The sequence below is a fragment of the Conger conger genome, chromosome 2, assembly GCF_963514075.1.
Source record: "Conger conger chromosome 2, fConCon1.1, whole genome shotgun sequence".
Taxonomy (NCBI): Eukaryota; Metazoa; Chordata; class Actinopteri; order Anguilliformes; family Congridae; genus Conger; species Conger conger.
The window spans coordinates 40,882,233-40,899,650 of NC_083761.1; the positions used below are offsets into that span (position 1 = coordinate 40,882,233).

Below are 17,418 nucleotides of genomic sequence, written 5' to 3' on the forward strand. Positions count from 1 at the left end.
ACACAGTCCAAAATACCTTTTTTTCAGAAGCTGACTTCTGTCTTTTCGGTGCGATTCTCTGCGGTTATGTAGGGTAATGGTTTAATGTAGGGAGGAAGGTAAAGGAAACTCTCAGCTAATGTCATGAACTGAAAGTTTATTTGCAACATCTGCAACTGCTTTGTTTTTACAGGACTACCCTACGTCCACAAATACATATAGTGTCAGTAGAAATACAAACGTACTGTAGTTTTCCTCCATAAGTAACACATTATAAGAACTGTTGCATAGTATGCCCATTTAAACCATTTCCCTTAACTTTCATATCAAACACATTGTTTTCCAGAAAACATTAAATCAATTCCAGCTATAAAGAGATTTTAAGTTGTACTAGTATAACTAAATGCTGATTGGCCGAGCCTGCCTGAAAAGCCACCCATCCTATCTTCAACTCCTCTGGCTATATCTTTCTTTCCGATTGCAGTTGATGGACTGGAAAAGGCCTCTTTGGCAAATTCAGACTCAGTAGTTGCTGAAGCCCAAACGCCACAGCTCAAGCAGAGGGGCAAGCTCTCGTCGCTTGGAAAGATCTTCAAGCCCTGGAAATGGCGAAAGAAGAAAACCAGCGACAAGTTCCAGGACCTCTCCAAAGGTAGGCCAGAGCAACATTTTTTCAATGAACAAGTCTAGGCTGTATGGTGTTCAAAAACAATATACAGAGCTGTCTGTAATGAACACAAAACACAGTGTTAAACAGATTAATGGCAGTTGTTCCACCATGTGATCTTCTTTTTTTATGCACTAAGGGGGATGTTGATCATTATCTCAGATTTGTGATCTGTTGGCCTCCATTGTCCTGTTCAGCATGTTGTCCAGCCACAGAAATGTTTGCATAACGTTGGTAAAATCACTCACCATGAGAGAAGTTTCTGATGTCTAAACTTACAGTTCAGACATTGCAGGTTCAAGTCTGCATTATGTCATCGGCCAACTATGAGCCTACAGCAGCAGGAAGCAGTCTAGTTCCATCAGAGGTAGAGTGGGTTTGACTTGGCCAGGGTCCCTTGGCTACCACTGTATTCATTTATCCTAGTGATATTTCAGGCTACCTCAGGTTACTGGGGGTCATCTGGTATTAGCTCAAGCTCTCCTGTAGTACTGCGTGGCCCATAGATGGAAAATAAACACTGGGTCATAGTCTAGAGCAGCACAAAAGTGCATGACTTCAGCCGCTGAGCTCCTTGCATGGGCATGGGTGCCATAACTTTTACTTGAGGCCTAATTGTGAAATTCAAATTGTGGAAAAATAGGGTAGATTGGGAGAAAAATTGAGAAGGGTAGAATGTTAGTAGAATTAGGATTGGTACCAAGAAATGTCAGTTGTGCATCTTATTACGGCTGTTGTTATTGTGTTCCAAAGTGGCTGAAGGACACAGTCATTGTTTATAGAAGGAGACATCCGCAGCAGAGCACTGAGCAGGCAGCAATTACGCACACCGCCTACTTAAAGGGAGGCTTTTTTCGGACTGAACAAAAGGATTTGTGCGCTTTAGTGATAACCATGAGCATTGGTGAGTCAGATTTGTTTCCAGTTCCATGTCAATGAAATGCACACTTGCGTCATTGCCCACCACCATCACTGCCTTTTTATTCCGGTCTTTTTAGGTTATATTCTATGGAAGCATATCTTCGCCAAAATGAAAATGAAAATGCAAATCGGCAATTACTTTTCATTTTCATTCCATGTGTGTAAAAATGCAAAAGCCCGCATTTTCAAGTAAATGCACTTTCTGACCATACTGAACTCTATCATTTAATTGTCATGTTTTTGTGGCATAAGGGTAACAAAAATCGAATTAAATGGCATTGCTTCTATTTGCATTATCATTTCCACGTGGTCATGCAAAAACCCTTCTAATTGATAATGCAAAAACCAATTTGCATTTTCATTTTCAAAGTGCGCCTCACAGCAAGGAGGTCCTGGGTTCGAATCCCCGTCGGCCGGGGCCTCTCTGTGCGGAGTTTGCATGTTCTCCCCGTGTCTGCGTGGGTTTCCTCTGGGTACTCCGGTTTCCTCCCACAGTCCAAAGACATGCAGGTTAGGCCAATTGGAGAGTCTAAATTGCCCGTAGGCATGAGTGTGTGAGTGAATGGTGCGTGTGCCCTGCGATGGACTGGCGACCTGTCCAGGGTGTATTCCTGCCTTTCGCCCAATGTATGCTGGGATAGGCTCCAGCCCCCTTGCGACCCTGATCAGGATAAGCGGGTTCAGATAATGGATGGATGGATGGATGGATTTTCAAAGTGAAGAGAACTGTGTAGGCGGGGGCTGTGTTACTTCCGCCTCTTCCTCTCTGGTGTTACTTAGCTACATTTCTCTCCGGTGTAATGACTGGCTCTTTAAATACCTACCTGCACCCAATGACAAATTACGTAAAGTTTGTTAGCTAGCTAGTTAGCTAGCATTAGTGCCTATGTTTAGTGTAACGCACTAAAAGTATTTTTTAACGACTGTGATTTCAGTGCCGTGTATAGCCTGTGGCTGTAGTGATCCACAGAATGTGGGCAGAGGCCAGTAGCCTAGCTATTGTAGTCCATAAAGCCTGTTGATTGTACCCTAGGTCGCTCGATGTATAAAAGAAAATAAACCAAACAGTCATACTTCAGAAAAAAATATTTTACCGTCGCATCTCTCTCAGCCTTTCTGTTGACCTGCTTTGCTCTGGACAAAAACAATCTGATAAGGACTTAGCTAGAGATCTTGATAGAAATGTGCAAGGAGTAGCCTATTTTGAAGATAGGCTATAGCCTGCCAGGGATGCCGTTGTTAGACTATTAGTCCATCTCAAGATGGGTTGATTTATTGAATCAGCCTATATCAAAGCTACCTTCTTTTTTTCTTTTTAATTGCCCATGTTGGAAATTGGTTTTGGTTATCTTGGTTATTAAAGCGAAATAACCATACGGCCTATTTACCTATGCAAACCCGTACATGGCATCAATAACGACAGAAACACATGACCGTGCGTTCTGGTGGTACAATGAATCATTCTATCCAGACTCACAAAAGCAGGAAAAAAAACTGCTTCATAACGTCCTTTACACGGGTTCCTTTAGTTCTTGTAAAGATCTGTGATCCATTCCCAAACACAGAGAACTACATGCCTAGTCACAATAGCAGCCTCGTGTTACAACGTGGTCTAGGGTCAGGCGGTGACAGGGTAAATAATAGGGAGGTAGAGTGTAGAAAAGGGAGGGGGAACGAAACAAACACTGCAGACCGACGAGTAACTCTCGTCTTGTCTGCCTAAACAAATCGAAATAACCCTCAGCTAGTCTTCGAAGGCTCAAAGTGGCATGTAGCCAACTCCCAATGGAGATCAAGTCTCCTCCCAGGAACGCCTTCAAGAATAAGAAAAATAACAAAAGAAAAGTAACAAACAGTGTCCCGTTGGAAGGATGCAATCCAGCTGTAGACACTCTAACTTTACTGGAGTCACTATATGGCGGGCAGAGGGGAAAATCAAAGTCACAGTCAGCGTGGGCAAACAGGGTCAAGCACAAGTGAGGCACTGGGGTGAACAGATCAAAAAGGGCTGGGCAGGAATCAGAGTCATAAGGGATGCAAGGGTCAAAATCCAATTGGCAAACCGATCAAAATGGGCTAGGCAAGGGTCAGAATCTAAAACAAAAGAGGCAGTGGTCATACACAAGACCTGAACAGTAAACAAACAAAAAGGGCTAAGAGAGAAGTGAAACACTAAGAAGGTCACACACAACTCAAGTTGAAGCAATCACAAATCCACAGTCAAACGCAAAAGGGGTTGCAGAGCTAGTCTACCCCAATCAGTAGGATTGGTGGCCTTTTTCAAAGGAACAAAGCAGAAATTGCCAATCTATGGCAAACTGCAAGTAAAACAAAGATAGTTGTGCATCCAGCAAATGCAAAACTGAAAATACAAACGCTTACGACAGAGGTTGTAACACTAGTCTGTAGGGACTCCAAGGGAGAGTTCTTGGTTGGGTTTGAACAGCCCCTGTAACACCCCAGCCCTTTGACTGGCAGGTCTTTTGAAAATGAAAATGCAAAGGAGCGTTTGGAATTTCATTAGATTTTTGTCATTGATAATGCAGCTTCAATAAGAAACTTATTTCAAATGTGGTTTTTCATTTTCATTTTAATGACAGGGTTTTGTCGTAGATGTTTGCATTTAATATTGTGAGATAAAATCCGCGCATTAACTTGAAAATTAAAATGTAAAGCGGCCTTTCGTATTTTCATTTGAATTATAACATAGTTGTTACGCATATGAAATGACAACATTCTGTGCTGTGGCACTGTTTGCTTTATCCTTGATATGTGTATAAAAGTTGATTTGTGTCCAACTGTGGCAAATTGAATTAGTTGGACATAGTTTTGAAAGACACACACCTGTGTGCATTGTATTAGGTCGCACACTGCATGTCAGGACAAAAACCAAGCCATGGAGTCCAAGAAACTCTCTGTAGACCTCTATGATAAAATTGGGCAGGCATAGATCAGGGCAAGGGTATAAAAACATTTCTAAAACTTTCTAAAAGTGAGCATCGGAAGTCTGCAGAGATGGAAGAACCTGCCAGAAGGACAACCATCTCAGCAGAACTTAATCAATCAGGTCTTTATGTGTGAGTTAGACTCATAAGCCACTTTTTGAGTGGCTAGATGGAAGCCACTCTTGAGTAAAAGACATATGACAGCCCACTTGGAGTTGCCAAATGGCATTTAAAGTACTCTGAGAGCATGAGGAAAAAGATTCTCTGGTCTGATGAGACAAAAATGTAACTTTGGGCAGAATTCCAAACTGGCGAACACCAGGCACTGCTCATCACCTGGCTAATACCATCCCTATGGGGAAGCATGGTGCTGGCAGCATCATGCTATGGGGGTGCTTCTCAGTGGCAGGGACAGGGAGACTGAAAGAATTGAGGGAAGGATCAATGCAGCCAGAGAGGTTGTTAAAGAAAACAGAGTGCATGCGATTTTTGACTGGGGTGATGGCTTTCCTTGACTGGCCCAGCCGAAGCCCAGACTTAAACCCCACTTAAACCAACATCTGTGGAGAGACAAAGCACTGAATTAAAGGTCTGAATACTTATACCTCAGATTTAGGTTTTAGATTTTTAATTAGGCTAATTTGCAAGAATTTCAAAAAAATTTTTTTGACTTTGTCATTGAAGGGCAAAAATAGCTATTTTAAAATGAAATTTACTACACAATAAAGTGTGCAAAAAGTGAAGGGCTCTGACTTGAACATTTTGCTTAATTCCAATTCTCACACGTACGAAAATATAACCTAAAAAGACAGGAATAAATAAAAAAAGCAGTGATTGCGGTAGGCAATGATGCAAATGTGAATTTCATTGACATGGAACTGGAAACAAATCACCAATGCTCATGGCTATTAGTAAAACGCAGAAATCCTTTTGTTCACAGTCTGAAAAAAGCCACCCTTCGAGTAGGTGGTGCGCGTAATTGCCGCCTGCTCAGTGCGCTGCCGCAGATGTCACGTTCCATAAACAATGACTGAAGCCACTATATATAGCTTGAGGTTTTTCAGTGATAAAATTTAACTTTTGTGCTCTGCAAAAGAAGGACTTATGTTGAGCTGCCAAGTGTCAGTGACAGTGGCCCTGCAGGGAGACTCATAATTAGTGGTCATGTCAGCTTGGGAGGGTTAGGCTGGGATCCACATCCCATCAAAACCCCCTGCTGGTCAATCCGACTCCCATAGTCTGCGTGTGCGGCAGAGTCTTCCTCCTAGTCGTATCTGTTGTTTGGGCTGGGCTATGGAAAAATGCAGCCGTCTACGCTCCTGATTTGGCTGTGGAGGTTGCAGCATGACTGTGTCTGTGTATGATTGGGCATTCAATATGGGGGAGAAAATGGGGGACGTAATGTTGAAAATGTTCTGCCAGCGCCTCATAAAATCATACTTTCATGGCTTTGGAATGTACTGTGGGAAATGCAGAAGTGACATACCTGTGTATTTTCTGTCCCAAAGCTAAAAATGATCTGTGGCCTGCAAATTTGCATTACTCACAGCCATTTGTGCTGCATGGTGTTAAGAAAGTCCTGAATATCCTCTCCGGGCAACTTTTTATGGCTGGTCACAGGTGGGGCTCCATGGAGTTCCGGAGAACCCTTATGCTTGGGATGGATACATGACTGATTATGGGTCAGTGTAGTGTTGTGCCTTTAACTTGAATAATGGCACTACATTGCATGTATTCAACACAAAAATGGGCCAGAAATGGCTCACAAATGGAAAATTTACACAGGGAGTTTTGAATATTTAAGAAGATTATTAGTGGGGCGACATAGCTAAACTATCGTTCATTTTGCGATACAAGTGCCGAATTTGTTACATTTATTGCTTAATGTATGTTGAATGAATCTGGATATTGGGGCATTGCAGATTGGCATTCTGATGACTGTGGCGGCCATTTTCCAAAATGGCTGCCAGTGGTTACTGGCATGTAAACTACATTATGATCCATAATCATGAAAAGTGATTATGCTAGACTTGCTAGACTAACTAACCAGATTACAGATCATAATTGTTCAGTTTCACTTTTAACAGCACGTTGCAGAAGCAATGTTAATGATTTAGGCAAATGCCGTTGGCCGTTAGCCATGGGTTTCTTGGTAATTCAATAAAAGTGCAAATCTGGGTTTTAAACTCGTTTTCTGTGCAGTAAGCCACACGGCGACTTTCTGGTGTTTTGAAAATCGCTGTGATTTTAATATACGTATGACTCCATTTTGCGCTCGTTCAAAGACTTGTAACTGACGGTTTAGTTCCTGTGGAAACACTGCCAGACTTTCCCCCTCGGGACATGAACCTGGAGAGATTATGATGTTTTTGTGGGCATGTCCACTCTTGCCGACTGGATAAAAAAAGAGTTGAGATAATATGCTTACGTTTATGCAGGTTTTCACCCTGGCGCCACGTCACGGATTGGGGCGTGCCTCAGACGAAACCTTTCATTAATGTCACTTCAGAGAGCGTACACTTGTCTGCAGTAAGTCACACTATGTTTGTACAATTTAGCTAAACAAACATTGTCGTTCCAATTCTGAAGTATGTGAGGGACATTTGTAACAGAGGTTTGGTACTGTTTATTGTCTGCATTCTGAGAAATTGTAAATTGCACCCCTTTAAAAATACATCCATATTTAACACCTCTTATCTGAGTTATGTATAAATAGGAACAAACCATGATTCAAATGTCTGTTTCCTTCTGGTGAGTATTTTGGTACTGTATTGACTTTTTAGCTCTACAATGATAATGAAAGCTCCTCATGATGAAAAAGGGAACTGCTGCCCCTCTACTGTCAGAACCTGCAAGTATTTCAGACTGCTGTGGATTAGTGCACGCATATGCCACCTCATGGTGGTTGTGCAAACAGTAGTGCAAGTAGTGTGGATAAACCAAAAAATATCCAAATTTGCCACTGCCCAGCAAAAATAAAAAAGGGGAGCACCAAATGAAACACGAAACCACTGTAGGTTTTATATTAGCTGTAAAAAAATATGATTCTGTTCTAATGTGTATAATGGTGAATGTAGTGGTAGAATATATATATATATATATATATATATATATATATATATATATATATATATATATATAGAGAGAGCATGAAATTGAATTTTATTCCATGACCAATAATTTTATCTTTGTGTGCAGTACATGGAAATCGGTATCCTCGACTTTCACTTTCACTTTCTGAATCATCACCAATAGAATGAAGAATGGCTTGAAGTTCTGAATGATAAAGTTTCTGGAAACATAATTACACTCCATTGCCGCATATTCTCAGAGCTCTTTATGCATTTTCATCAGGTATTACTGCTGCTGACAAAACTTCCAGAATTTTGGGAAATGTATACACAGTTTTCAAACAAAAGCTCTGGTTTTATTTTTGGTCACTCAGTGACCACTTCATTAGGTACACCTGTATACCAGCTCTCGAATGCAAATATCTATTAGGCAATCATATTGCCACAAGTCAATGCATAAAAGCATGCAGACATGGCAAGAGGTTCAGTTCAAACATCAGAATGAGGAAAAAATGTAATCAGTGACTCTTGGTGATTCTTGATGCCAGATGGGGTGGTTTGACAATCTCAAATGGCTGATCTCCTGAGATATTTACACACAACAGTCTCGAGTTTACAGAGAATAGTGTGAAAAGCCAAAAGCATCCAGTGACAAGCAGTTCTGTGTGCAAAAATGCCTTGTTAATGAGAGAAGTCAGAGGATACTGGCCTGGTTTACATTTACATTTTACATTTTAGTCATTTGGCAGACGCTTTTAATCCAAAGCGATTTACAAGTGCATAGGTTCTTCCACAAGTCAAAGCATCACATCCATAACTAGGAAAATACATAGGAAGTGCTTTTTGAACATATAGTCATCATAAGTGCAATTTCTATATATATTTATTTATTTTATTTTTTTGGGGGGGGTTAGACAAGAGGGATAGGGATATCAGAAAGGGGGGCGGGGGAAATCAGGAGGGAGGGCTAAGGTAGAGTTTGAAAAGGTGTGTTTTTAGTCTGCGTCGAAATATGGGGAGGGATTCTGCTGTCCTGGCAGTGGTAGGCAAGTCATTCCACCACTGAGGAACCAGAACGGAAAACAGGCGTGAACGTGCGGCTCAACCGCCAGGTGCTCGTAGTGAGGGAACCATAAGGCGACCAGAGCTGGCAGACCGGAGTGGTCTAGCTGTGGAGTAGGGAGTGATCAAAGATTGTATGTAAGGTGGGGCAGTCCCCTTAGCAGCCTGAAATGCCAACACTAGGGTTCAAGCAGTAACTTAAATAACCATCCGGTACAAGGGTGGTATGCAGAAGAGAATCACACAATGCATCAAACCTTCAAGTTGATGGGCTACAGCAGCAGAAAACCACAATGGGTTCCACTCCTGTCTGCTAAGAACAGGAAACTGAGGCTACAGTGGGCACAGGTTCACCAACACTGGACAATTGAAGATAAACGTTGCATGGTCTGATGTATCTTGATTTCTCCTGCGGCATGCAGATGGTCGGGTCAGAATTTGGCGTAATCGACGTGAATCCATGGATCCATCCTGCCTTGTGTCAACTGTTCAGGTTACTGGTGGTGTAATGATTTGGAATGTTTTTTTGGCATATGTTAGGCCCCTAAATATAAGTTAAGTATCATTTAAATGCCACAGCCTACCTGAGTATTGTTGCTGACCATGTACATCCCTTTATAGTCTGCCAATGTTCTGAGAGCTAGTTCCAGCAGGATAACACAAAGTACACGTCATCTCAAGCTGGTTTCATGAACTGGTTGCTGGTTACTCACCAAATCTCAATCCAAATAGACCACTTTTGGGATGTGGTGGAATGGGAGATTTGCAGCATGATTGTGCAGCCTACAAATCTGCAGCAACTGCATGATGCTATCATGTCAACCTGGATGTTTCCAGCTCCTTGTCAAATCCACAATACAAATAATTCAGGCTGTTCTGAGGTACTGTCCAGTGCTACATTACATTACATTACGTTAATGGCATTTGGCAGGCGCTCTTATCCAGAGCGACATACAACAAAGTGCAAAGTCCATACCCATAACCAGGGATAAGTGCGCTGAAAGACCCTAGAGGGAAGTACAATTTCAACTGCTAGATATGCTAGATATGTGTACTTGGGTGTATGTGAGCATTGCTGCATCACAACATCCAGGTTCAAGGAGGATAAGCCAGCCAGCAACACGTCAGTGAACAGTGAACTTCCCACAAATCGTGTAATCCGTAAAAAATGTGTGGACATGCAGTAAAATTCTATTTTTGCTGTGGCTGTGAAGGCGAGTAGAATTCACAGAGGTGTTTGAAGGACCTTTGGCCTGGACTTTACACCCAGGCTCCTGACTCTACAGTTCACACTGCTGCCTTAATCATTTAGATTCACTTTCTTTAGCTCAGCTTGAGCAACTCATAGGTAACCACAATCCTGCTGCCTACACCCTGCATAGTGTTTAACAATCCCTCATTTTCTTTGCAGTATTGGAGAGGAAAATATCCACTCGACAGACACGGGAGGAGCTGATAAGAAAGGGAGTCCTTATTCCCGATCAAGGTGAGTTTTCCATTCAATAGAAGGGCTGGAAACAATGGCCTACTCCACAAAAGTGCTGTATCTGTGCCTTGTTAACACCACCGTCCATGAAGACTTACAGCCGCAATAACATATCAATGGCGTCACTGGCGTGTCAAGGAAAACATTATCCTGCAGCCCTCTGATGTTCCCTTTTATCACATGTGACATTCAACACCTCGCTGCCTCTGGCTCTGCCTCTGGGCCCACTGTTCCATTCAGTTGGCTCTGAGTGGTGCAGGAGAGGTCTCGGAACATGTGGTCACAGTGGTATTGATCGTGAGAAATCACATGCCTGAGCGGAACAAACGGCAGTCAGTTGGCTTAACCCCCTCGAGCCCATGTGTGCATTAGCAAAGGCTGGGCTCATGTAGACAGAGAAAACAGGCGCTTAAGGCTGCAGTGCCCAGGGATGATGAATCTTTTTTCAGACGCATTCACTGAACAAGATGCGGGGGCCCCTCAAGGGGGAGCGTGAACAAAGCTCCTATTTGTACCTGGCCAGAGAAGGTGACTGCACTGTGCCTCTTATTCAGCATACAAGAAAGGAAAGTGAATGAATGAATCACAGTTATGGTTTGGCTATGAAATTAGGAAATACGTGAAAACAATTCCAATGACCATTGATGACAACACGGATGAAGTTACCTTCATCAAATGTTTGACAGCAGTGTTTCCTTTGATTCTGGCCTGTAGGGGTGGATTATATCTGGATATTACATAACAAACAACTTGATAAAGCAGAGTACAATATTACACTGTCCCTGAAATTACACACATAAAGCAGTGGAACAAGAAATGAGCATAAGAATGAATCAGTATGGAAGTGGCTGTGCAGCTCACTGCTTGTATCATGCAATACACAGCTGTGCAGCTCACAGAACGAAGTGAAACTGGACGGCCATGCTCAGATTGAATGAAGTGCATCAAAAAGTTGGCCATGATGAGGTATCAGCAGAATTTTGCTCTCTGTAAATGTATGGAAGCATTTAGAACACCGTTAGAACAGGCAGCATGAACCTATTTGGTGGTGAAAAGATCCCTGTTTCTTTGGAAAAGAACCTGTGTAAATAACTATTTACTGAAGAAGTGTTGGAGACTCATGACACACTGCCCTTATTGTAGCATCTCTGGGTAGTAGGTGTGGGGTGGGGGCCATAACCGCAAGGTGAGAGGTTTTTGCCCAGATTATCACATTTTTCCAGTGCTTTCCTGTGGGCTGTCATCAACTGATATATATTTGTTGAGAAACTGCCAAGTGTTCCTTAATTTCCCAGGGATTAAGCTACAGTTCCCTCTGCGTGGAGTATAGCAGTTCCTGCACTTTGCCTACAGAAATTTTGTTTGCCTCCCTTCTCATTTTGCCCTGTTACACCTTAATATTTTGCATTGAAATATCCATTGCAATTTTGCCGATCACCAACATCGCCAATCCCTCCCGACAAATCTTATGCAACTCGGGCCTAGTTAGACAGAAAGTGTGGGATTTTGGGCTGGGCTTTGCTGGGTTATTCCAGAGGGTTATTCCAGAATACTGGCCATCTTATTTTTAAGACATTCTTTCTTGTGTTGTTGGAACATTTTCAACCTGAAAACCTTGTGGAATAAAACCTCAAGGTTTGCCTGAGAGTAGGGATGTTCTTAGGCATGGGGTTATGGGTTGTGTTTGGTTTGCAGATAACATAGCACTTTGCTTTCATGCCAACTTTAAAATGTCAACTGCAATTATACAACTGAACACAGATGAAACATAAATGGACCTATAATATATTTAGTGTGAATGCTTAAGAAACCGGAAACCTGGCTGTTAATAGGGATACTTAATCTAATCCTGAAGATATATGCAACACAGCGAAATAAGCAATAACATAGGCAATGGGGATTGAAACCTGTATGTTGAATACTGGGGGCACTGTATTCCTGCATTGCTTGGCTCGTGAACTGGTGGGGATTTTCATATTGAACTGGATCATTACAAAGATCCAGTTCAATTCTTTGCAGAAATACTGAAATTGGGCCTGCTGAATGCTGTCTTTCTAAGACTTTGGAATTCAGTGTAAAAATTTACAGACTGTGGTGGGCAGCCCAGGAGGTTGGCATAATTGTCTTTGAATCACCAGAGGGTGACAAAATGACACATATTTCAGGAATTACTTCATTTTATTTGGTTTCAAAGATTCAGAAGAACTTATACATTCAAATGGAGACACTGCATCCATCAGCGTGGAGCCTGTGATTGAGGAGGTGGACATTTCGCTTATGGACGACTCGCAAGGAGATACAGATGACAAAACAGGTAGGGCATTGTGTGAGTAACTCTTCTCATTTGGGACTTGAATGCGTCTTCAGAAGCCACAGTATTGAAAGAATGATTTGCTCATGGAATTAGATGGCAGATTATAAAAACAGCTTCCATTAACTACTTAGCACAAGCTTCATTAGTAAGTGAAACCAACAACTTACCGTTGTTGCATAGTCATGGTCTACAGTTTATCCTTTCAACATTTAATGGCTGCAATATTGCAAGTGTAAAACAATCACATCAACATTCAAACCATGCACTTGAGCTGAGAGGATAATTGCAATCTTTATTACAATTATCAATGATCTCATCAGTCAATAGCATGATAGTATTTGATTTATTTCCCATATTTTCCCCAATTTTGGTGGCCAATAGTAGCCTGTTTATTTCCTTGTGTATTGAGGAAACACTGCTACAACCCTCCCCCCCCGCAGCTGGAAAGATATCGATACGCCTTCTTCACTCAGCATCATCTTGAGCCCCAAATCAGCATCTATGGTGTGAATCTCCCTGCTGAGTCCCTCCCCCCAGCCTTTCCAAATCTCCCTGCTGCTCCCTCATGCGCCTGCCATACTTGGATCTGCTAGTAGCACAGCGCTAACCCTGGTCCTCTGTGTGCAACTGCATCAAACAAAAGTCAGATGCTGCAGCGCAGGCATGACAAGATTGTAGTGAAAAACTGTAATTCATGTGGAAGTGGAAATTCTGCCAGTTCTCCCCTATTCAAAATATATATGACATTGTGTGAAATCAGGAATTTGAAATAAAGTACAAAAAAGGCAAAAACAACTTTCTTGTTTTTATCAGCATGAATATTATCACTTCATGTATAAAATGCTGGACAAATAAATACATGTTCAAGCTGATTATAACATTACCAACAGTGAGCTGGCCTACATTAAACTGCTGAATTATCTTCATATGAACCGTTATTATTGAGGCGAAGCCTGCGGAGCTAGTTTGGGCAGACAACTCGAAGTGCCGTTCTCCTCACATGATGTCTAATGGAGGGGCTATACACCGAACAGCCACAACATTAAACCCACCTGCTTAAACCAGTTTTTTCAAGATTAATGACGCTTTAAACTCTATAAACATGTTTTTCGTAATATGATATGTGTGCTTATATAAGCAGATAATCATAAGTGAATTGCATTCAAAAGTTCAAGGTGCAGCCGAGGCGAGGATAGGTTTGGTGACCTCAGAATTATGTCTCTGCTTTTGTGGACGACGTTGTTCTGCTGGCTTCATTGGACCGTGACCTTCAGCACACACTGGGGCGGTTTGCAGCCAAGTGTGAAGCGGCCGGGAAGTCCGAGGCCATGGTTCTCTGCCCGAAAACAGTGGATTGCTCCCTCCGGGTTGGGAATGAGCCTCTGCCCTAAGCGAATGGAGTTAAAGTATCTCAGGGTCTTATTCACAAGTGAGGGTAAAATAGAGCATGAGATCGACAGGCGGATACTGAGCGTGAGATCAGTAATGCGGGTGTTGTGCTGGACCATCATGGTGAAGAGTTAGTTGAGCCGGAAGGGAAAGCTCTCGATTTACCGGTCAATCTATGTTCCAACCCTCACCTATGGACGCTTGGAATACCCTGCTCATCCTACTGCCACAGCGACCTGGATAAGCAGATAATGTCAAGTAAAACAGTCATGTTTTGCATTTGGTTGCATATCCTTTCCATGCCATGACTTCCTAATGTCTGTGATCTATGAACATTATCGGTGTCTTAATTTAATTAAAACTCTTTACATTTGAATGGATCTCAATGGGAATTGAGGGGTGGGACTAGATTCAGCTGTACATTATGCCGATATAGTAAGGAACACATTTGTTGGCTAAATGGCTTTAGGTCATCAACAAATGAGCCTCAAACCATAATGCCACTGCCAGATATGCAGTAGATACGACAATAAGTTTTTCTCTCGACTAATTTTCCTGTTGAATTCCATGGAAAAAATATTCAGGAGAAACAGTTAGTTGTAGTGTCTACTGCATATCTGGCAGCAGCACAGTGGTTTGAGGCTCATTTGATACCTTGGACCCTAATAAAGCTGGAACATGGTTTGTTGCTTCCACTCACGGTTGCAGGAGTACTGAATACCTAAGATGAGCAATCTTGGGACCACCAGCGCAATGGCCACTAGGGAGCTTGCACGAAGCGGTTAGAAAACACAACAATAAAAGCATTACTACTGTAAGCTGTGCTGGAGTGTGGGTCAGAGGAATTATATTATTATATTCTGTATGCTACTATCAGAGTGTTTAGTTGCTATTAACCACGGACTACTGGTAATCTGTGACATGCAATGGTAATTCAAGTGAATGAAAACCGTTTCATAAAGTAAGCTTGTATTTGAGGTACATATATACTGGCCATATTTACGCACATCATGAAATGTCTATTGTATTTTTGTGGAAAAGGGATGTCAGTTTGTAATAGCAAAACTTGTTAAATTGCATCCCGTAGCTATCAACAATGTTGGGCCATAAAATATGTACGATGTATAGACAGTATTAAGGCATGTGTCATGCTGCTGCCAGATATGCAGTAGATACTAAAAGAATGTTTTTTCAATTAAACCTCAATCTGACCACTGCCAGATATGCAGTAGACACGACAATAAGTTTTTCTCCTGACTAATTGTTGAACTAAATGGAAAAATATTCAGGAGAAACAATTATTGTAGTGTATACTGCATATCTGACAGCAGCTTAGTGATTTGAGGCTAAATTGATACCTTGGACCCTTGATGACTTAAAACCATTCAGCCAACAAATGTGTTCCATGCTCTATCAGCATAATTTACCGCTGAACCCCCTAATTCCCATAGAATGCAAGTTTTAATAGCGCTTATAGAACAACCAGAAAATAAAGTATCCAGACTCTGATGATGTTGATGGGTCACAGACATCAGGAAATCATGGCATGCAAAACATATGCAACCAAATACAATACATGAATAATTTATTTGACATTATGTTAATTTATCTCAAACATTGAAATGGGTGAGTGCAAATGAAAAGTGCTGTAATTACCACATGATGAAACCAAAATGTATAAAAAGACAGGTGAACCCCAAACCTTTGAACAGTTGTATATATTGGTTGTGCTTTGTATAGCACTCCCAAGGGCATCACTCAGAACAAACATCCACTGTTTTTAATCTCACTGATGCCTAAACAAAAGTATTTACTTTTATGTTTGTGCAGCTGTACATACATGATCAGTCTGTACCCTTTTTCCGTCTGGTTGTTGTTGCTCTCTCCTCCAAATCACTTCAGTCTTCGTCTGAGCCCACTGTTAGAACCAAATTTTCATACTTCAAATAATGGGGCAGAGTTTTACAAATTGTCAGCACAATTTTTTAAAATGTTTTGTAATATGTTTAGAGTATTTTTGGAAAATTAGATTAGCCATATCAGACTTGTCAGAATAATTAGGACAATATAAAAAAAAAATCAGGACATACAGGACAACTCATTTGTCAATGTTATGTTTAAAAGAATGCTAAAACCTAAAACTGACTTGTAACTGATTAAAATGTGAAATGCATGAATGGAGGAAAAATGATTGAACTGAAGATTTTCCACTGAGTATTAACTTAATATTTCATTGTTAAACCTCATGGTCATTAGCATAGTATTGAGATGAGTAATTCAATTTGCATGTAGCCTATGGGGTAATACCAGCCCTGAGCCCCCAGATAGCACATAATATAAAAAAAACTCCCTATTGGGGAGAAAAACCCTCAAACAGTGGCAAGAAAAAGGCTGACTGCAAGGGTGATGTCCATCCATCCCTAGACTATAAATTCAAGGAGGAACAGGACTGCAGCAATCCAGGACCACCTTGCCACTGGTCATTTATGGGTTCCAAATAGCCAGAATCTTGAAAACAAGTAATCTTGGAAGAGAGTAAGGGACTGATATGTTCACATTTATTTATTATAAGAATCCTAGTGGCTGCATTCTTTGCAAGTTGGAGTTGTTTCAGGGCTGAATTTGTTCAACCAGACTGCAAAACATTACAGTAATCCAACACATGCATGCATTATTTACGCTTCCTGGAGGGACAATATCTTCCTTAATTTAGAAATTTTCCTCAGGTTGAAGAAGGCCACTCTAACAATATTATTAATGTGGGCCTGAGTCAGTAGTTACATAAATGTTTGTAACAACTGCTTTAGAGGAAACAGAGAAGCCATCTACTAAGAAAACAGTATGAATTTATCTGTCAGCGATTCGGGACCTATTATCAATATATCAGTCTCATCTGATTCAATAAGAGAAAGTCTTCGGTCATCTAAGCCATAACATCTTGTGGACAGGCCTCTAATTTGGCTAGCTTGGCAGCATCACCTCGCTTAAGAGATTGTGTCTCATCTGCATAGCAATGACAGTTGTTGACAATGTCTGCTTATGATGTTCCCGAGAGGGAGCATGTATAGAGAACAGAGCAAAGGGCCCAAAACCGATCCTTGAGGTACTCCGAAGTCTACCCTGGAATGCTAAGAATGTAGGAAGTGAAATGTGATATTGTATAGAAGCAAGTGGACATCAATGTTAAGATCGCCGATGTTCAACTTTTCCTTAGAGTAATCTTTCCAAAGAAAGTGATTACAGCACAGGACATGTTACAGACTGTGTATTATAATGGGGTTTATGTAAATAATGGCTTGGATCGAATAAGGATAGCTGTTTCACACTGGTGAAAGCTAAGAAACTGCTCTGAAGGCTGCCAGTGTTAGAACAGTGCTAACCGCTGTGTTTCTGTTGTATTTCTATTCTATTCTATTTCTAAACTCAGCAATTTGAAAAATCCTGCAAATTGAGTAAAGCAGGGCTACGGTCTAAGTTTACGAGGCAAAAGCACAAGGGTTACATCATAATGCTGTAAACCAAAAATAGATTTCAGGAAAAGAACAATTACAAGGTGATTTAATCTTAAAGTGATGATGCAGCAT

The 17,418-nt window shown here is 41.3% G+C and overlaps 1 protein-coding gene across 6 annotated transcripts in view; it reads left to right on the forward strand.

The window, feature by feature from the left end:
* Positions 1–17,418, forward strand: part of phactr2 (phosphatase and actin regulator 2) — a 67,318-nt gene that overhangs the window by 27,290 nt on the left and 22,610 nt on the right. For 4 of the 6 annotated variants that reach the window (XM_061221678.1, XM_061221670.1, XM_061221688.1 and 1 more), the window contains 3 exons: positions 464–631; positions 10,057–10,131; positions 12,326–12,445. In XM_061221678.1, coding sequence (XP_061077662.1) covers positions 464–631; positions 10,057–10,131; positions 12,326–12,445 — 363 coding nt within the window. Of the gene's footprint in view, positions 1–463; positions 632–10,056; positions 10,132–12,325; positions 12,458–17,418 lie in introns of all 6 variants that reach the window. The other 2 variants (XM_061221697.1, XM_061221716.1) reach the window with 2 other exon arrangements.